Genomic DNA, 21,375 nt, shown 5'->3' with positions numbered 1-21,375 from the left:
ATTCAGCTACCCACTGGCAAATAATTGCAATCAGCCTCTCTGAAACTCATGGTGAATACAATATTTTGAATCTTTATGATTGTACAGTTCTATCTTATAAGAAGAAGAATCGCTGAACATACTGTACATTATAGACTTTGATATAGTACTTCATTATTTACATTTTATAGCATAACAATAATGGGATAGCCCACCATGTGTGCTAAGTTGGTGTAAATGTGACGTCATTTTATCAACATTTTATCATCCAATCTACTTTTTTCCCTATTCGTGCTATGAGATACAGTATACAGTTGACCTCTTGACTTTTTTCAGCTGTACGAGATACACAGTTGACCTCTTGACATTTTTCAGCTGTACGAGATACACAGTTGACCTCTTGACCTTTCTTCAGCTATATGAGATATGCAGTTGACCTCTTGACCTTTCTTCAGCTATAGGCCAGTCAATCTAGCGTTTGACCCATAACTAATTGCAATAGTAATCATTCAAAGTTTTTTGTGATCCCTAGGTATATCTAATTAACATATAAAAAATCTACCCATTTATATTTAGTGGAACATACTTTTTTTCAAGGTCAAAGGTAGCAATTTCCAATGCATTTTTCCATTGGGATTTACTACTGGTGAAATGGGTAACATTTTAAACTATAGATATCAAAATGAAACTTTCACAGTTGTTTACTCACATTAAGGCAAAGATTTTTTTGTATTGCAAGTTTTCTGAAATGTGATGTTTAGATATGCAAATGAGACCAGTTTTACCTAAATATGCAATAATTTGCATATATTTCTAGAAAACTAAATCTGAACAATAGGTACAGTCAGCTTCAAAATAATTGCTGCAATTTGCTTCTATATTGGATACCAAAAGCCTATGCAAAGGGAATATTAGATATTACTTCATATCACCTCAGAAATGAGGAAATCAAGTCAAGTCAAAATCAATGCGTTTCAATGGAAGTACATTATAGAACAAATGATTGTCAATGATATGGTATGATGGAAGTATCTCAGTGCATGCCAACTCACTTGATATGTTTATGTCTAAAGGTCAATATCTTCCTTATGTGACTTGGCATGCATTGGGATACTTTCATCATACCATATCATTGACAATCATTTGTTCTATAATGTACTTCCATTGAAACGCATTGATTTTGACTTGACTTGATTTCCTCATTTCTGAGGTGAAATGAAGTAATATCTAATATTCCCTTTGCATAGGCTTTTGGTATCCAATATAGAAGCAAAATGCAGCAATTATTTTGAAGCTGACTGTACCTATTGTTCAGATTTAGTTTTCTAGAAATATATGCAAATTATTGCATATTTAGGTAAAACTGGTCTCATTTGCATATCTAAACATCACATTTCAGAAAACTTGCAATACAAAAAATCTTTGCCTTAATGTGAGTAAACAACTGTGACATTTTCAATTTGATATCTATAGTTTAAAATTTTACCCATTTCACCTGTAGTAAATCCCAATGGCAAAATGCATTGGAAATTGCTACCTTTGACCTTGAATAAAAGCATGTTCCACTAAATATAAATGGGTAGATTTTTTATATGTGATGCAGGAGGGTTTAAGGATCAATAAAAAGTATGAACCATTACTATTGCAATTAGTTACAGGTTTGGCCCTTTTTTGAGCTAGATTGACTGGCCTACTATGCGAGATATGCAGTTGACCTCTTGACCTTCTTCAGGCATGTGCATAGCAGAGCCCCTGGAGCTGCCTGTCACAAAGAGCTTCTTCATCGACCTGCGTCTTCCTCACTCTGCCCAGCGCGGCGAACAGCTGGAAATCAGAGCCATTCTTCATAACAACCATATGGACTCACTGCGGGTAATGTCATGACAACACAGTTGTTATCGTTGCACTGCGGGTAATATCGTTAAGGAAATATCGTTATGTCAACAAAAGCATAGACATTATTGTTATTGTATTGTGTTATTTTTTTGAACAGACATTTTTTTTATCCAAAGTTACTTGGTGGTGTGCATAAGTTTAGACACCCATATTAAAGTTGACAAAAAAGAGGAATAAAAATCAATTAAAGCATTAAGTAGGTGAATATGGAGAATGAGTTGGTCCCCATAGCGTGTGCCTGTACCTGCCATAGGTAGATTTGGAGAATGAGTTGGGTCCCATAGGGTTCCCTGCCATAGGTAGATATGGAGAATGAGTTGGGTCCCATAGGATTCCCTGTCCCTGCCATAGGTAGATATGGAGAATGAGTTGGGTCCCATAGGATTCCCTGTCCCTGTCATAGGTAGATATGGAGAATGAGTTGGGTCCCATAGGGTTCCCTGCTAAAGGTAGATATGGAGAATGAGTTGATTCCCATAGGGTTCCCTGCCATAGGTAGATATGGAGAATGAGTTGATTCCCATAGTGTTCCCTGTCATAGGTAGATATGGAGAATGAGTTGGGTCCCATAGGGTTCCCTGTCCCTGCCATAGATAGATATGGAGAATGAGTTGGGTCCCATAGGGTTCCCTGCTATAGGTAGATATGGAGAATGAGTTGGGTCCCATAGGATTCCTTGTCCCTGCCATAGATAGATATGGAGAATGAGTTGGGTCCCATAGGGTTCCCTGCTATAGGTATATATGGAGAATGAGTTGGTTCCCATAGTGTTCCCTGTCATAGGTAGATATGGAGAATGAGTTGGGTCCCATAGGGTTCCTTGTCCCTGTCATAGATAGATATGGAGAACGAGTTGGGTCGCATAGAATTCCCTGTCCCTGTCATAGGTAGATATGGAGAACGAGTTGGGTCGCATAGAATTCCCTGTCCCTGTCATAGGTAGATATGGAGAATGAGTTGGGTCCCATAGTGTTCCTTGTCCCTGCCATAGATAGGTATGGAGAATGAGTTGGGTCCCATAGTGTTCCTTGTCCCTGCCATAGGTGCGTGTGGAGTTGATGGAGACGGAACACGTGTGCAGTGTGGCCTCGAAGAGGGGCAGCTACCAGACTACAGTGGAACTGGAGGGCATGACGTCTCGGGACGTCTCCTTCGTCATCATTCCCATGGTGCTCGGCACTCACACGATTGAGGTCAAGGCGGCGGTGTACGACGCATTCTACGGTGACGGCATCAAAAAGGAACTACGCGTAGTGGTGAGTCCTGGAGTAGCAGAGCATACACATGACAAACGCATAATGCATGCATGTGGTGATATTGTTATTATTATTATTTCTATTGTTATTATTTAGTTAATTGCATAGCTGTTGTTAATTATTATTGACATAACAAATGTGATGTGCCTATTATATGTTTGATACATCATTTGATCGGAGGACTGTGATGAGTGTTTCTGCCTTTCAGCCTGAAGGAGTGCTGACAAAGATTCAGGTGGATAAAGTTCCCCTCAATCCATCTCTCCATGGTCAGTGGGCTGCACTGTAATGTTTTTAAAATGCTTTGTTAGATAGATACTTTATTGATCCCCAAGTTGTAAAACATACTTTAACGACTACCTTTTACTAGTTTTTGATTAAACTGTTTTTTTTTTGTTTTAGAATAACTTTTACTAGTGTTAGTTAAACTGGGTCCCTTTACTGGTTTTGAAAAAAACTTGTCTGACACAAGACATTATTCTGGGAACTTTTCTGATAGTGTGAAGGACAGAAAAAAACAGAGAAAAATAGCAATGTCTTTACATTTGTGTCCTCTGCCTCCAACCACCTCGGCGTGTCTTTGGCAATAGGAGGTGAACAGACAGGTGAAGTCAAGTTCCAACACCTGAGACGACAAGTGCCCAACACGCCTGCAAGCACACACATACGAGTGCAAGGTAATTTAACAGTGTGTATACGCACGCACGCACGCACGCACGCACGCACGCACGCACGCACGCACGCACGCATGCACACACACACACACATACTGTACACACACACACACACACACTGTCAACAAGACAACCCAGTCAAGGAGGGACATATTCCAGGAGGGTGTGCATTGCCTTCAGGCTGCAACATGTTGGTAATTTTGTCCAGCATCTGATGGAAAAAAAGGAATGTGATATAATTGTTGTCATTCAGAGCAGTGAAGCAGAAAAAAAACAATCATGGCATTCATTTATATTCCAGGTAAATAAGCACTAAATATGTGCTGTAACTAAGCAGACAAGCAGGATAGTGTGTATTTTTAGTGATAATGAGTACATCTCAGGAAAGTGTGTCTCCTGTTTCATGGATGTTTTTATTACTTTTTGTATGCCTCTCCTGTTTCATCGATTTTCTTTATTATAACCTCTGTGACAACTTTCAGGCATGTGTATCTTGTGTATCTGAACTGTCCCTTGACCCTGATTCAGCACTGACGTGTCCATGTCGATATTTTAATATCAATAGTCACCAGAAATACCAGACATACCACAGCTTAAAAGGAACTATGCAGGATTGGTGATTTCATCTCTGGTTTCGGTTTCGTTTTTCGTTTTCGCTCGTTTTATGCTTGCATTTTCTCTGCAGAGCTTCCCCGACAGCTTTAGCGTGTATATTTATACATGTATAGGCTATATTTAAATATACAAATTGCAAGCGTGGTTCTTCGTCTCAGACTTCCAGATGTAAACAAGGAGCGATCGTCTCCTGCAGAAAGTTGCATAGGGTCTCTTTAACACATTTTTTTCCCTCTTATCCATTCTGTTTGTCTTTTGGTGTAGGCCAGGAGTTGAGCGACATCATTGTGAAAGCCATCAGTGGAGAGTCTATGGGTTCTCTCTTTAATATCCCCTATGGCAACGGAGAAGAGAACGTGGTCAACATGGCGATGACCCTCATTGCCACCCATTATTTGGACCTTACTAATCAGTGGGACAAAGTGGGGCTGGAGGAAAGAGCAGCAGCAGTCAACTACATCCAAATGGGTAAGTCTCATAGCTTCTGATACATGGGTGTTAAGTCTCATAGCTTCTGATACATGGGTGTTAAGTCCCATAGCTTCTGATACACATGGGTGTTAAGTCCCAAAGCTTCTGATACATGGGTGTTAAGTCCCATAGCTTCTGATACACATGGGTGTTAAGTCCCAAAGCTTCTGATACATGGGTGTTAAGTCCCAAAGCTTCTGATACACATGGGTGTTAAGTCCCATAGCTTCTGATACATGGGTGTTAAGTCCCATAGCTTCTGATACACATGGGTGTTAAGTCCCATAGCTTCTGATACACATGGGTGTTAAGTCCCAAAGCTTCTGATACATGGGTGTTAAGTCCCAAAGCTTCTGATACAGATGGGTGTTAAGTCCCAAAGCTTCTGATACATGGGTGTTAAGTCCCATAGCTTCTGATACACATGGGTGTTAAGTCCCAAAGCTTCTGATACATGGGTGTTAAGTCCCATAGCTTCTGATACACATGGGTGTTAAGTCCCAAAGCTTCTGATACATGGGTGTTAAGTCTCAAAGCTTCTGATACACATGGGTGTTAAGTCCCATAGCTTCTGATACATGGGTGTTAAGTCCCATAGCTTCTGATACACATGGGTGTTACAGTAAGTCCCATAGCTTCTGATACATGGGTGTTAAGTCCCATAGCTTCTGATACACATGGGTGTTAAGTCCCATAGCTTCTGATACATGGGTGTTAAGTCCCATAGCTTCTGATACACATGGGTGTTACAGTAAGTCCCATAGCTTCTGATACATGGGTGTTAAGTCCCATAGCTTCTGATACATGGGTGTTAAGTCCCATAGCTTCTGATACATGGGTGTTAAGTCCCATAGCTTCTGATACATGGGTGGTAAGTCCCATAGCTGCTGATACATGGGTGGTAAGTCCCATAGCTTCTGATACATGGGTGTTAAGTCCCATAGCTTCTGATACATGGGTGTTAAGTCCCATAGCTTCTGATACATGGGTGGTAAGTCCCATAGCTGCTGATACATGGGTGGTAAGTCCCATAGCTGCTGATACATGGGTGTTCCCATGCTGCTTTGCATGCTATTTCATTCACACTGCAAAGGCAGCCTGGAAACTACCACCCATAATTTTTGCCTGAGATAGGGGACCAATCACAGAACAGGGGGGAAAGGTAAGGTAAGGTAAGGTACTTTTATTTATATAGCGCATTTAACGTAAACTGAGTGCAACCGAAAGCAAGACGATAGTGACGCATTTGATAGACATCCGTGGCGGCCAATGAACGGATCTGGGCATTTTTTCAAATACGAGAAAACGAACATTTGGTTGCCAGACCATGTCTCATTGAGATGTGGTCACGTCAGCCAGGCTATGCTTGTCCTAGATAGTAACAAGTAAAGTATAGATACTCTTTTGATTCTGTGAGGGAAATTTGGTCTCTGCATTTATCCCATCCGTGAGTTAGTGGAAAAACTCAGAGCACACAGTGAGGTGAAACACACAGTGAACACACAGGAACCATGTTCCATATGCCCAAAATAACATTCACTACCCTATCGACTGTATTGATAGATAGATAGATAGATAGATAGATAGATACAGTAGATAGATAGATAGATACTTGATTGATCCCCAAGGGGAAATTCAAGGTGATTAAGGTATCAGGACAATTACCACTGTCTTCACTCAACTTTGATTTGGTGATGTAATATGTTGTTTTGATATCCATGTGCAGAGTTTGTTTATTTAGAGTGGTAATAGGCTACATTTGAAGCATAGACATATGAATATGTTGACCAAAACATGGCTAAACACACAAAAGATTCTTCATTAGACTCTGGTATTAGCCGGATATAGACAAGAATAGAAAAAGAGCACAGTATGTTTCAACATGAATGTCTTCATCAGGCTAAAGGATCAGGCACATATATGTAAGGGATAGTGTATAGAACGCTGGTCATTATCGGGAAAATAAGTACCGAGTCAGGTGAACGGGACCCCGACGCGAAGTGGAAGACCTGAATTAGAAGCACAAACTCTGTTGCCATTGACAGCAGTCATTGTTTTCTTTTCAGAGGTCCTCTATCAGAAAATAATGACCGATAGAAGTTTGAGAAATCTCATTCAAGTCAATGGAGCGTTCTACTAGCATTGAGAAGGGTATAATAAATAGTGATAGGATCATTCATGTTGAAATGTTGATAAAAAAAGAAACATGAGAGCTACACCGGCCAATGTACTTCTCTTTTTGCCTAAAAAGCTGAGCCACTCAGTCCAGCAGTTTTGGACTGAAGATTTCGAAACAATATTGGTGTGATTGTTTACGCTGATGAGTTTCCCCTCTTTCCGTCGCTCAGGCTACCAGCAGCAGCGCAGTTTCTGTAAACCTGACGGCTCGTGTGGAGCGTTCCTTAAGACGCCAAGCAGCACCTGGTGAGCCACTCGCCTTATAGACTTCTGAAATGACCCAAAGCTGCCATCTTTACCCATATAAGGAGAGTCAGGTACTATCTTTGCCCATATAAGGATATCCGGATCCCATTATTTGGGCAAAGATGGCAGTTTTGGATCGTTTTTCTAGGCAAACTTCAGGGGTCTATTGGCTTTTCCTCTTGTCAGAAACGAATGTGACAAACCTGTGTGATTAAATGATCTTGTTCTAGTTCTTGTCAGAATGTACAGTATAGCATTTTCAAATGGTGTGTGATATTAAGATGACAAGCGTTTAACATTTTGTTTCTGTATTGTCTAACATTTTCTGTCTCATATTAAGGCTGACAGCCTTCGTGGTTAGAGTGTTGTCCATGGCTGCTGACATCATCAGTGTTGATGAGAAGTGGGTGTGCAGCGCTCTCCAGTGGCTAGTCCTCAACACTCAGCAGCCGGACGGGTCCTTCAGAGAGTCTGCACCAGTCAAGTTTGTTGTGGACAGCACAGTGAGTTGAGTGGCATGGCAAAAGGCCAATCGTCTTCCTAGAGGCTCAAGCCACTTAAAGGGACACTTCACTGATTAGCATTAAGCATTGTATCTTTAGAAAACCAGTCATGTTTTTGAATGGTCGTGCATCATTCCCTCAATTTGCCTTGAGATGGGAGAAATACCGATTTCAATGTTGGACTTCCTGCTTTCAATGATGTCAAAATCATCATTTTACATCATTGAAAGCAGGAAGTCCTATTTATGGGTTTCATTGAAATCCGTATTTCTCCCATCTCAAGGCAAACTGAGGGAATGATGCACGACCATTAAAAAACATGACTGGTTTTCTAAAGATACAAAGCTTAATGCTAATCGGTGAAGTGTCCCTTTAATGCTCCAAACACCTTTCTGCCTAAACATGATGGCATACAGTTCATAAATGTAAACTGACAATGCTTATCATTATTAATATAAAGTCATACACATTTATTTTCATGAAAGGTTAGATTGGAAAACCCACTGCAGTTATTCACACACAAAATTACCAAACATTTAGCTTCAATGACATTAGCTCCAACATGTATCTAGTTATGAATAAAAGAGCACATACAGTATCTTGGGTATTACATTATTTCTGCAGTGAATATAAGTTCTTTGATAGAAATATTATTGAAATATCACTTGTTGCCTCTTTCTTTTCCAATCTCCATATTTCGCCACAGAGTGGAATAACATCTTTTCTATCTCTGGCCTGCTTGCTGCTCTAGCTTCTCTGAGAAGGAACAGTCAACACAACACACAACACTTCACAAGTTCAACCACCTTCATAAAGGTTCCTCCCTCTTTCCTGTTTGAACAAGTGCTTAATGAATGTCCTCTAATCCACAGGGCAAAGTGTACGGGAAGGAGTCCGATGCCTCCATGACGGCGTTTGTGCTCATTGCCCTGCAGGAGGGCAGTAGAATCTGCACAGAGCACATGAGCGTGAGTGCAGACCTGAGGGTCCTCATTACATGGTTTGTCCTCTCAGGTAATAGAACATCAGCATCAGTGTGTGGACTCTCTATTGACTCCACTCAAGTGCAGTCCTGCCAAAAATACAATAGTAATTTCAAGTGGAAGCACTTGTTTGCAGAGAACAGTGACCAGTAAAAAAGAGCGTTTTTATGGTTTGCTGTGAACGTGCTGCAGTGTAGGAATATACACACATCTATACAAATTCGACAGGTGCTGGATATGGACACAATCATCACAGGTTTTTTTTAGATATTTAAAAAAAAATATAGATATCCACCCGCTTGTCTTGTACAGTTAAATGGCAGGTTACTATTGTAACCTATTGTTACTAGAAAGTGTGTGCGGATATTTTTTCTTTTGTCTTGCTATGAACGTGTGCATTGACCTTTTAGTTTGTCTTTATTCTTGCCGTTCTCCATAGAGTTTACTGGTGAGTATGGGAAAAGCTTCCCGGTACCTGCATCTGAGAATCCACACGCTAAAGAACCCATACGCGGTGACGATAGTCTCGTACGCCCTCGCCGACACTGGGAAACTTCACAAAGACATTCTCTTTCAACACAACCTAGACGGTGAGTGGACTAAGTGTGAGAGGGTCATATAAATATACTGTACTGTATACTCTTTTGATCCCGTGAGGGAAATTCGGTCTCTGCATTTATCCCAATCCGTGAATTAGTGAACACACACACAGCACACAGTGAACACACAGAGTGAGGTAAAGCACACACTAACCCAGAGCAGCAGTGAGCTGCCTGCTCAACAGCAGCGCTCGGGGAGCAGTGAGGGGTTAGGTGCCTTGCTCAAGGGCACTTCAGCCGTGGATGTGGCCATGGGAGAGCATTGAATGCCCAAGTTGATTATTGTTCATTAGGCTTAAAATAGAAATATAATAAAAATGGCCCATTTTAGCAGTCATTTAGCACCCTTCATGCTTATCTGGCACCCACACGAATAATTGTGGGCTTTATGCTGAATGGCTGCCACTCATCAGTCTCCAGTGACTACCTGAATCAGACGTATGGTTTGCGTCACAGTCAATATTTAGCATCAGTCTGTCTTTGGCAAATATTGTCTCCGACATTTGCAAATGAGGGATTGACAGTAGGTTCATGGTAGCTTTGTGACCATGCACTGAGCTCTCCATATTCAACAAAGCCAAGATTTAAAAATAAATAAATAAAATAAATCCATTGTACTGTCTACTCTATAAGGCATTTTGGCTTCGGCACTTTGCAAATAAGATAAAGTTGACAAAGAAGATGTAGGTCAGAGGGCTTCGGCGTTCTGTTTAGTAGTGCGAAGGTGCTCTTTGGTTGAACGTAAGTTAGTTGAGAGGTTTTGAAGAAATCCAAGGCACTCTTTGTCTTCATTAAAAAGCTTTTAATTAAATTAGAGCTAGTTCATAATTGAACAGTTTGCCAACATGTTTCGGCCTGCAGTGGCCTTCATCAGGGCTTTTTTAAGATAAAGTTGAGTTTGATGACTCTAACTTAGAGCTAGTTCATAATTGAACAGTTTGCCAACATGTTTCGGCCTGCAGTGGCCTTCCTCAGGGCTTTTTTTAAGATAAAGTTGAGTTCGGTGACTCGTCTTCCTCCAGGTGGTCCGGTGTGGCATAACCTAGACATAACCTAGACGGTGAGTGTACTCTGTGTGAGAGGGTTGTATAAGTATACTGTACTGTATGTACTCTTTTGATCCCGTGAGGGAAATTCGGTCTCTGCATTTATCCCAATCCGTGAATTAGTGAACACACACACACAGCACACAGTGAACACACAGTGAGGTAAAGCACAAAGTTGAGTTCGATGACTCGTCCTCCTCCAGGCGGTCCGGTGTGGCCGGTTCCTGGCGGTCACCGGTACACTCTGGAGGCCACGGCCTACGCTCTCCTGGCGCTGCTGCGGATGAGGGAGTTTGATCGGGCCGGCGACGTGGTGCGCTGGCTCGACTCGCAGAGGAGGAAGCGAGGAGGCTACGGCTCCACTCAGGCACGTTCCTTTTCCTGTCTGGACATTTTCACTTCTCATTTGTCTTTTTATCTATCCTCCCTTCCTTCCTTCCTTGGTCCTCCGGCTCGTTCCCACTGATCTATAAAGGACACTGGATAGACTATCCCATTGCTGCCGCCCATCATTCTTTATATAGTTCAGTACGAACGAGGAAGGAAGGGAGGATAGATTAAAAGCTGAATGAGAGGCACCCTATGAATGACCTCAATCAAAGTACTGTAAGTTTAGAATAAGGTATCAATATTCTTAATTCAATGGAGAGAGACTGTACAAGAACCGCTCTTCTGTCGAGATATGAAATGGAATTTGCTGTAAAGGTAACATTTAGGCAAATACAGTACTGTACATTTACACGTGTTAGTGCATTACATCATAAGATCTGAGCTATGCACTATGTATGCTCTTGATCAAAGTAGAATAGTGTATTAATATTCTTACAGTAATTTCCTGTGTATTAGCCGCATTGTGTTTAAGCTGCAGGATATTGTTTTATGCAAGCCAAAAGAAACAAAACCACATTGATACCATATTAACTTCCCACTTGTATTAACCTCATAAATACATTTTTCAAAATCAATGTATAAACCGCGGCTAATAGTTGGGAAATTGTGGTAGTTCAGTGGAGAGAGTCAGTACAAGGACCACTCTTCTGTTTAAGATATGAAATGAGATTTTTTTCTGCACCGTTGCTGTACTGTAAAGGTAAAAATTAGGTAAATACATCACATTCACACATGTTAGTGTATTACATCATAAGATTTGAGCTCACAGATCACATTAGTGAATCACATTGTACAACTTGAGACAATCATGTACTGTTAATGTTGTACATCACATCATTTCTAAAGGTTACACTTTTTAAAAAGAATATTCCTTATGTCATTATGTCATTTTTTCATTGACTGAATTACTGTGCTTATCTGGAGACCATCATTTTGTTCCCCCTTTCTCCTCTGCAGGCCACCATGATGGTCTATCAGGCTGTAGCTGAATACAGGAGCAGCATGAGAACGCTGCATACTGTCAATTTAGAGGTCAACATTGATGTGTCTGGTCGCAGCAAACCCATCAAGTGGACTTTTAATAAGGGGAATGCCTTCGTCAGTCGCTCTGATAAGGTAAACACATAACTCATTCACATTCACACACACACACACGTCCAACATCAATATGAGTGCCAGTGTGTCATTGTGAGTGTCAATGTGTCACAAACAGATATTTATGTTCTCACTGTATTCATCATCCAATTCAATACAGCAATACATTGTTTTTCTCTTTCCTTAGCTCCAGCTTGACCAAAATGTGACTGTGACCGCCAAAGGAAGTGGGGAGGGAACCCTTTCAGTAAGAATTTCCCCCGTCATGATTTTTAAACTGCTCAGTTTTCTCTGGGCTACAGTACACTGTCAAAAGCAAGTTTTTGTGTAATGGATAATCTTTAAATGTAAATATATAAATGCACAAGGACAGTTCATTATACTCTTGCCAGGGTTTCTTTTTTATCACTATTTAAACACTTTTATAGCAAGACATTGAGAACTATAACAGCAAAAGGCATGTTTGCTGGTAGCCCTTTTCATTGTTTCTGCATACCTTAGAATAGTTAGCCTACTAGAGTTTTCATCTACTTCCTTCATTGTTGTAGCCCCTCCATTTAAATGTGATGGGAACGAGGAAGGTGTAGTGGAATTTCAGATTGCGGACAAGAAAAATGCTCTTCAAAAAGGTTTATTTTAAACTATATACAAAAAGAGAAAACAAGAAAAAAGCTATGCTAATTGGCATGATTCAATAGTGTTGGCGCTGCTGTGGCATGGCGTCTCTGGCTTCTGCGCAGCCTCTCACACTGGCACTTCAGCATTTGCGCACCCAACAGAACAGGGCTTCTCACTGGTCCAGGTCGCTTTTTATGCGCTGATTGACGGCGCTGAATCAGGACTCCTGCGTGACGTCGTAATTGGCAATCAGCTGTAGGCTACCTGCTCACACGTGACATGGTGAAAAAGGCGCAACAGAAGGAATGTAGTGATGACTCAAGGAGGCATGAGAAAAGAGATGTGCTGCTTGGTTTTAACCAAAACTCCTTAGTGCTGCTATACGTATTAGAATGCTAATAACTGTGCCTTTGCTCTGTATCTGTAAGGTGATGACCTTGTACTATGCTTCACCCACGGATCAAGATAAGGCATGCAGCAACTTCCAGCTTAATCTCACACTGGAAAAGCAGGCTAAAGGTGGGATCAACAAACACCTGTCCATTTTCATCCCCCCCCCCCCCCCCCCCCGTTCTTATGACATAGGGTTCACATCATTTGTTTCTGAAATTCTGTTAGTTAATATCTCCTTTTTCAAACTCAAACTGATTTCATCATCCATCTGAAATAAGCCTAAGAGAGGCGGATTCATTCTATTTGGCACCAAGGCTTGCGATTTCATTAGCATTTCTCTCAAATGGCTGTGAGTAGTTAGCATAAATCCAGTATAGCTAATGTCGCTTACTTGTGTCTCTGCGTAGTTTCACATGATGGAGCCAGTGCAAGCTACCTCCTGAAGATTGACGTCATGTAAGTCATGAAGATATCTACCTGAGATCGCAGAGGGTCACAGAGAGCTTCAAAACCACTTTGTTGGTCCAGGATATTTCTAAAGTTATAATACAGCTGCAGTGTGGTGAAGCATGTATCATATGGCGTAGCATTTTGATACCCTGTGATACAGTGTGGCAAATTATGTGGCGAACCAAGTCTTGACTTTTAGTCTTCTCACACTTGGTGTGTCTATTATTTTCCGTACATGGCTATGGTACTGTTTGTTGGTTTAATACCCAGCTAGCAAACATACTACCTGTAATGGGTAAAAAATGCACAACTTTATTTACTTTCTCTCAGGTATATGTCTGAGAACAGAGATGCCCGCTTAACTGTTCTCAGCATTGGCCAGCTTACAGGATTTGTGGTGGATGTCAATGACCTCAACAGGGTAAGAAGCAATGACACGATCATACATTTTACACAGTTTACTTATTTGAATGCAGTGTTATAAATACAATGTAAGTAAGTAAGTAAGTAAGTAAGTAAGTAAATACTATATATATATATACTATATTTGTTTGCTTTTATTATTTATTTGATTTGTGTTTGTTTGTCTGTCTTGTATGTCTTGGTGTCACGGGAACGCTGGCGATAACGCTGCTCCGTCCGGCATTTTTGTCTTGTTTTCATTTGTAAATTTGTTTGCTTGTCTTGTTGTCACGGGAACGCATGGCGACTATACGCTGGTCCGTTTCGGCACTGTCTTATGTATCAGTCTTGTGTGTGAAGCGCTTTGTGTTGCACTTGTGCACGTTAAAATGCGCTATACAAATAAACTTTACTTACTTACTTTACTTACTTACTATATATGATTCCATTGGTAGCGATTTGTTATTAATATAAATACAATGTCATAGAAGTGGTACAGATCAACGGTCATTGAATGAAAACATACAGTGTGTGCCATCAGCTAGTGTCCCCTCTACCGCGTACCACTGAATCGTGTCCTCAGATTAACGGTATCCTCATTGGCTGGGTTGTCTAGATTCGTTAAGAAGCTCTTAAGTGCTAAGAACTTCCTAGGAGCGCTCTAAGAACATTCTAAGAACGCCCCTAAGAAGTTCTCAGCACTTGAGAGCTTCTTAACGAATCTGGGAAACCCGGCCAATTATCTGCTGGTCTCCTGGTACAGCTGTCCACAGGGAGAGAGCGATACATTCAATCATTTGAGATCGACAACATCCTGTCACAGGAAGGCTCACTCCTCATCTTCTTAAACAAGGTAACACGTGAGCCTAAAGAAGGCTATAGAACAACAAAATACAAACATCAACAACAAAAAAGTAGATAAATAATATTATATGAACAAAGTAGCCTTTTCTTTAAAAAAAGAAAAAAAGAAAAAAAAAAGTAATGTAATGTATTTAGCTTAACAAGCTAACACATTAAATGGTAAATCTATCTGTAAACCTCTCTCTCTATCTTTCCCCAGGTGTCTCATAAGAGACCGGACACTATTGCCTTCAGGATACATAAAATGGTGGACGTGGGGCTACTCCAACCTGCTGCAGTTTCTGTGTATGAGTACTATGATATCGGTAAGAACACTTCAGACACACATATAAAGAGAGTGTGTGTGTGTGTGTGTGTGTGTGTGTGTGTGTGTGTGTGTGTGTGTGTGTGTGTTTGTGTTTATGTGTTTGTGTGTATGATAGAGATATAGATAAGAGAGAGAGAGAGAATGTCATGTTTTGTTTCTCTTTCATTTCAGAGAACCATTGTGTGCAGTTTTACCACCCCGAGAAGATCGGTGGATCCTTGAATCGTCTCTGCCATAACGATGTCTGCAGATGTGCTGAAGGTGAGATAAATCGATTTTTAATACCAAGTGACTTACAGCAACATACTTCAGTTCCCTTAGGATTCCAGGATATCGAACTTACCTTACCTGCAACAGGGGTTGTATCAAGGAAAACCTTTTGTAGACCTATACACAGATAGTATGACATGCTGAAATAACGGCTCTGCCCCGAAAGATTCAAGGTTGACATTTGATTTAGTATAGTACAGGCCAAAAGTTTGGACACACCTTCTCATTCAAAGAGTTTTCTTTATTTTCATGACTATGAAAATTGCAGATTCATACCGAAGGCATCAAAACTATGAATTAACACATGTGGAATTATATATTTAACATAAAAGTTTGAAACAACTGAAAATATGTCTTATATTCTAGGTTCTTCAAAGTAGCCACCTTTTGCTTTGATTACTGCTTTGCACACTCTTGGCATTCTCTTGATGAGCGTCAAGAGGTCAAAAGAAATGGTTTTCCAACAGTCTTGAAGGAGTTCCCAGAGATGCTTAGCACTTGTTGGCCCTTTTGCCTTCACTCTGCAGTCCACACGGTGGTTGGAACCAAAGGTCTCAGATTTTGACTCATCAGACCAAAAGCACAGATTTCCACGGGTCTAATGTCCATTCCTTGCGTTCTTTAGCCCAAACAAGTCTCTTCTGCTTGTTGCCTGTCCTTAGCAGTGGTTTCCTAGCAGCTATTCTACCATGAAGGCCTGATTCAGGCAGTCTCGTCTTAACAGTTGTTCTAGAGATGTGTCTGCTGCTAGAACTGTGTGGCATTGACCTGGTCTCTAATCTGAGCTGCTGTTAACGTGCGATTTCTGAGGCTGGTGACTCGGATGAACTTATCCTCCGCAGCAGAGGTGACTCTTGGTCTTCCTTTCCTGGGACGGCCAGTTTCTTTGTAGCGCTTGATGGTTTTTATGACTGCACTTGGGGACACTTTCAAAGTTTTCCCAATTTTTTGGACTGACTGGCCTTCATTTCTTAAAGTAATGATGGCCACTCGTTTTTCTTTACTTAGCTGCTTTTTTTCTTGCCATAATACAAATTCTAACAGTCTATTCAGTAGGACTATCAGCTGTGTATCACCCCTGACTTCTGCACAACACAACTGATTCCCAACCCCATTTATAAGGCAATAAATCACACTTATTAAACCTGACAGGGCACACATGTGAAGTGAAAACCATTTCAGGTGACTACCTCTTGAAGCTCATCCAGAGAATGCAGAGTGTGTGCAAATCAGTAATCAGAGCAAAGGTGGCTACTTTGAAGAAACTAGAATATAAGGCATATTTTCAGTTGTTTTACACTTTTTTGTTAAGTACATATTTCCACATGTGTTAATTCATAGTTTGATGCCTTCAGTGTGATTCTACAATGTCAATAGTCATGAAAACTCATTGAATGAGAAGGTGTGTCCAAACCTTTGGCCTGTACTGTATTTTAAGTTATTGATTATTTGTATTTATTAACTGCAGAGAGCTGCAGTGTCCAGAAGAAAGAAGAAATTAGTAACCAGGATCGAGAGTATGCGGCATGTGAAGCGGGTATGGACTACGGTAAGTGTGTGTGTGTGTGTGTGTGTGTGTGTGTGTGTGTGTGTGTGTGTGTACATTCACAGCTCAGCTGCTATGAAACTTTTGAAACTTTTATGATGACGACGGCAGTGGTAATGATGATGATGACGATGGTGATGATGATAGCGATGATGAGGATGAAGAAGATGATGGTGTTCCACTGATGTTTTTTCTATTTACAGTTTACAAAGTGACAGTGGAGAACACAAATCTGACCACTCATACAGACGTCTACTACATGCACGTTGTCCTGGTTGTCAAAGAAGGTACATCAGTTCAACAGCATTTTGCCTAATCATCTACTCTGTCTGATGACCGTCAGTTACTCAATTCAAATTAAGTTGGTTTATCAAACATAACCTCCTTGGCGGAGGTAATAATTAAATGTATTTTCTAAAAATTGGTTTGAAAAATATAAACATAATATTATACCTTCCTCAATTCTAACAGGCAGTGACCTTGGAGTCATGGGTGAGAGTCGTGTCTTTGTGGCTCATCCTTCCTGCAGGAGTGGCTTGGATCTGAATGAAGGCCTCTCCTATCTTCTGATTGGCCACCGGAAGGACGTCACAAGACTCGATGGGAGGTGGGGCAGAATCCTCAATTGCGTCCTGTAGTTATAATGGCTGGCCTCTAGAGGGTGCCAGAGATAGTAATTAGCCATACTCTTTGTGAAGAGATCTAGTCTTTTGACTTCATAATTCGGTTTTAGAAACGCCTATTTCTATCACGGCTACTACTACTATTATAGTTCTGCTACTAATGTTGATAATAATAATAATAATAATAATAATATTAATAATAATAATTATTATTATTATTATATTAATAAATAATAATAATAATGATGATTGTGTTTTTGTGTGTGTCAGTGTTCAGTATGTTCTTGGGCATCGCACCTGGGTGGAGTACTGGCCAACTGAAGAGGAGGATAAAGAGAAATATGGAAACCTTCAAAACTTTGCACATGAGCTGAGTGAATGGGGGTGTCAGTACTGAAGTCAATGAATGGGGATGTCAGTACTGAAGTCAATGAATGGGGATGACAGTACTGAAGTCAGTGAATGGGAATGTCTGCTAGCTGTCCTGAATGCATTTTTTTTTTTTACATCAGCCTCATTTCCAGATATGTCATGTATTGTGTAATCCTTTTCGCAGAGAACAAAAATATGATTTTGTAACAATGCAATAATTAAATGCAGTGAAAATGTGTTGGTGCGGAGTCAATTTTTCAAATTGAGCTGTTTGCTGGTTTGTTTGCGTGTGAGAGAAAGAGAGAGAGAGAGAAAGAGGGATAGCGAGAGAGATTTAGAGAGTGTGTGTGCACATGTGACTGAGTGAGCACTGTGTTTGGCCAAAGAACTTTGATCTGCTTTTGTCATCCAAAGTATTGATTGCCACGTTATAAGGTGGACCTTAAAACGGAAAAAAAAAAGGAACAGAGTTTAGTATGTTAGTACATCTTACTAATCACATTGAACACGGTAGACAAGTGAAATCTAATTCCATAGTTGGGAATTATGTGCTTCCAAAACGATATTCCGAAAAGACATGAGGTACAGTAGCCGATTGCTCCACACTGGTTAATCGATCCATCGATACAACAGGAATGTGGAGTTGTTTGAACACTTAAACCCCCCCATGTAACGCTCCAGCACAGACTGAACACCGCTCATTTACCGCAACACTTTAGAGACTCTTACGCTCAACAAGTAAATGCCAGATTAGTAGTTTCTCAATTAAATTCTCCCAAGGAATTAAGACATCGTGGTCTATTCCAGCGAGTGTATCTCCATACCGGTAACTCAGTTCTGCAAACAGGGTTTGTAAAATCCGGAGTTGTTTTGAAGCGAGGGACAAGCGGAGTCTCTGGGATTGGATTGGATGGTCAGGGGCTGGCGGGCCATGGAGCTGTTGCTGGGGTGGCTGTGTGCGGCGCTGTGGCTCTCTCTTCCCTCGCTCTCACGAGGCAGCCCACTGTGAGTACACCGCAGAGACGCGCATGCAGACACACACGTCCATGCACACACACACACACACACACACACACACACACGTACATGTACGTCCGTGCACACACGCACGCACACACACACGCACACACACACGCACGCACGCACGCACGCACGCACGCACGCACGCACACACGCACGCACACACACACACACACACACACAGACTGTCTCTCACTTATCTATCCCTCTATTTCTCTTATGCAAACACTTTTTCTGTTCCTTGCATGCACACCCACACACACACACACACATATTCTTTTCATAATGATGCTCAGAAAAGAACAAAAGAACAAACAGGTGAACACACACCATTCCACACATTTGTTCTAATGGAACCTTATGTCATATTTGTAGACATATTCAATAGTTTCCAGTAAAAATAAATATAACATGTCAAATATGTTAAAAATGAAGGAAAATGGTTGTGAAGGTCAAGTTTTGCACTGGACATTCACTCCAACAACGCAACAGGTAAGCCACATCATTCTGTCCTAACTTCCTTCATTAACATGACCTTTGATCTTTCAACTCTGACCCCTCAGCTACGTGTTATCGGCTCCTAACCTCCTGAGGGTGGGTGGCCCAGAGAGGGTGTTTGTGGAGGCGCAGGACTACACTGGCGATGCCTTTGATGTCACACTCACTGTGAAAGACTACCCACGCAAGACCACAGAGCTCGTCCGCAACACTCTCCATCTCAGTCCAGATAATAACTATCAAAAACTGGCAGAAATTACAGTGAGTTAGATTGATAGATAGATAGATAGATAGATAGATAGATAGATAGTGAGTTACAACAGATGATATTTGTCACTGATTTGCTCCTGGTTGTTAAGATAATTGCAAAGAATCATTGATGGAAACTCTATCTAAAATCACCAAACTGATTTGTCATCAAGCAATGATATGTATCAGTCCCCTCAAAAAATGTCCAGGTTAATATGAATGATACCAGTTCATTTTTATCAGGCAAAAGGTACAGTATGTGTTAGTCATGGGTGGACAAAAGAAAGCATTTGACTCATTATGAACATATAATATAGGATGATTTATATTTAGACTATCCATCGGCTATAGTGGTGTGCGAGTTTCGTTCCTTTTGATTGCTGTTTAGAGTATCTCACATCTATATCATGTTCACAATGGTACATGTTTTTAAGCAAAGGTGCTTCAGAAATGTCTGATTTCAGGCATAATGCAATCATGCTTACAAGACAATTAAATAATTCTGTGGCTTTATTACCAAATTAAGTGTTGCATGTGTGTGATGGGCGTTGTTCCTTTCTGTCCAGATCCCATTTGGAAATGATGTGCTTGTGGAGGACGACACCCTGAACCAGTACGTCTACCTGCAAGCCCAGTTTCCAGGTCACCTGCTGGAGAAAGTGGTGTTGGTCTCCTTTCAGTCTGGATACGTTTTTGTGCAGACAGACAAGACCATATACACACCTTCAAGCACAGGTTTTGATAACTATGTTTTTTTTAAGGCGATATAATTAGTTTAGATGAAATGTAAATAAGCCAGATAATACTGTTTATTTACATGTTAAATGCTCTTTTTTTCTCCAGTTCTGTACAGAATCTACACCCTGAGTCCTTCTCTGAAGCCCTCTGAAAAGCAAATTACAGTGGATGTTATGGTAAGGTTTATGACAATAAAGCCATGACAATAAAGGCTTTAAATTAATTTGAAACTGAGAGTGCCTTGGAACTTCTTCTTTTAAAATACATATTTCCCTTTATTCCTTTGGCGTGTTCTTTCCTAGAATCCGGAGGGAACTGTCGTAAATCAGGAGGCTTTCACCCCACAAAAAGGCATTTGCTCGGGAGTGTACAAAATTCCTGACTTCGCCAGGTCTGTTCAAGAATCTTGATAGAGGGCCCTTTTCAGGGCTTGCAGCAAACTATTATTTGCATAGGCAATTCATCTGTTAATCTGAAAATGATTTTTTACCTCAAGCAGGTAACACTAACAGATTTCAACAGTTCATAGAACTGTATTTAGACTAGCCTGGCCTGTTCAGAATGTATTTACACTAGCCTGGCCTGTTTAGAACGTCATGTCCATCATGTTTCTGTTGTCAGCACTGGGACATGGACAATTGTAACAGGATTCAAGGGCACCACGAAAAACAACTTCTCTTATGAATTTGAGGTGAAGCACTATGGTGAGTTTTGTGATGATAAGATACAAAAAGCTAATACATCATTGCACTTATTACAAGTATGCAATGAAGATTTATTTTTTGCACAGTGCTCTAAGCTGGTGTCAGTACATGATTCCATGATGTATTAATCCTTTCTTTCCACAGTTCTACCCCGAATTGAAGTAATGTTGACACCACAAAAGTCCTACTTTTACATCGATGATGAGGAACTGAGAGTGAATATCAGTGCCAGGTATGTATGTTTTTCCGTCTCGGGTAGCTTTGTTTTGGGTAGATCATTTGTTTAAACATTGGTGTAAGCGACATGATATACTTAACAGTGTTTAATTAACATTTTTAACCAGACAGACAGACAGACAGACAGCTAGACAGATAGATAGATAGACAGAT

The 21,375-nt window shown here is 40.7% G+C and overlaps 2 protein-coding genes across 2 annotated transcripts in view; both read left to right on the top strand.

Moving 5' to 3' along the window:
* The window catches only part of LOC134084477 (complement C3-like), a 28,291-nt gene extending 10,279 nt beyond the window's left edge, over positions 1 to 18,012 (top strand). The window contains exons 19-41 of the mRNA XM_062539878.1: positions 1 to 51; positions 1,712 to 1,851; positions 2,919 to 3,131; positions 3,340 to 3,400; positions 3,722 to 3,808; positions 4,685 to 4,888; positions 7,240 to 7,315; positions 7,656 to 7,818; positions 8,691 to 8,786; positions 9,241 to 9,391; positions 10,650 to 10,813; positions 11,794 to 11,952; positions 12,119 to 12,178; positions 12,978 to 13,068; positions 13,350 to 13,398; positions 13,723 to 13,813; positions 14,558 to 14,647; positions 14,858 to 14,963; positions 15,137 to 15,226; positions 16,704 to 16,784; positions 16,985 to 17,068; positions 17,253 to 17,388; positions 17,675 to 18,012. The exon at positions 1 to 51 is cut by the window's left edge and continues 38 nt beyond it. Coding sequence (XP_062395862.1) covers positions 1 to 51; positions 1,712 to 1,851; positions 2,919 to 3,131; positions 3,340 to 3,400; positions 3,722 to 3,808; positions 4,685 to 4,888; positions 7,240 to 7,315; positions 7,656 to 7,818; positions 8,691 to 8,786; positions 9,241 to 9,391; positions 10,650 to 10,813; positions 11,794 to 11,952; positions 12,119 to 12,178; positions 12,978 to 13,068; positions 13,350 to 13,398; positions 13,723 to 13,813; positions 14,558 to 14,647; positions 14,858 to 14,963; positions 15,137 to 15,226; positions 16,704 to 16,784; positions 16,985 to 17,068; positions 17,253 to 17,388; positions 17,675 to 17,801 — 2,570 coding nt within the window. The 3' untranslated portion in view covers positions 17,802 to 18,012. The remainder of the gene's footprint in view (positions 52 to 1,711; positions 1,852 to 2,918; positions 3,132 to 3,339; positions 3,401 to 3,721; positions 3,809 to 4,684; positions 4,889 to 7,239; positions 7,316 to 7,655; positions 7,819 to 8,690; positions 8,787 to 9,240; positions 9,392 to 10,649; positions 10,814 to 11,793; positions 11,953 to 12,118; positions 12,179 to 12,977; positions 13,069 to 13,349; positions 13,399 to 13,722; positions 13,814 to 14,557; positions 14,648 to 14,857; positions 14,964 to 15,136; positions 15,227 to 16,703; positions 16,785 to 16,984; positions 17,069 to 17,252; positions 17,389 to 17,674) is intronic.
* A 364-nt stretch (positions 18,013 to 18,376) lies between these two features.
* LOC134077177 (complement C3-like) overlaps positions 18,377 to 21,375 on the top strand; it is a 29,209-nt gene continuing 26,210 nt past the window's right edge. Inside the window, exons 1-7 of the mRNA XM_062532612.1 lie at positions 18,377 to 18,781; positions 19,360 to 19,555; positions 20,110 to 20,278; positions 20,387 to 20,457; positions 20,584 to 20,672; positions 20,903 to 20,985; positions 21,130 to 21,217. Coding sequence (XP_062388596.1) covers positions 18,687 to 18,781; positions 19,360 to 19,555; positions 20,110 to 20,278; positions 20,387 to 20,457; positions 20,584 to 20,672; positions 20,903 to 20,985; positions 21,130 to 21,217 — 791 coding nt within the window. The 5' untranslated portion in view covers positions 18,377 to 18,686. The remainder of the gene's footprint in view (positions 18,782 to 19,359; positions 19,556 to 20,109; positions 20,279 to 20,386; positions 20,458 to 20,583; positions 20,673 to 20,902; positions 20,986 to 21,129; positions 21,218 to 21,375) is intronic.

This window comes from Sardina pilchardus, chromosome 1 (genome assembly GCF_963854185.1).
Source record: "Sardina pilchardus chromosome 1, fSarPil1.1, whole genome shotgun sequence".
NCBI lineage: Eukaryota > Metazoa > Chordata > Actinopteri > Clupeiformes > Clupeidae > Sardina > Sardina pilchardus.
Note: the sequence above shows the minus strand (reverse complement) of the source record. Positions and strands in the feature narration are given on the sequence as shown.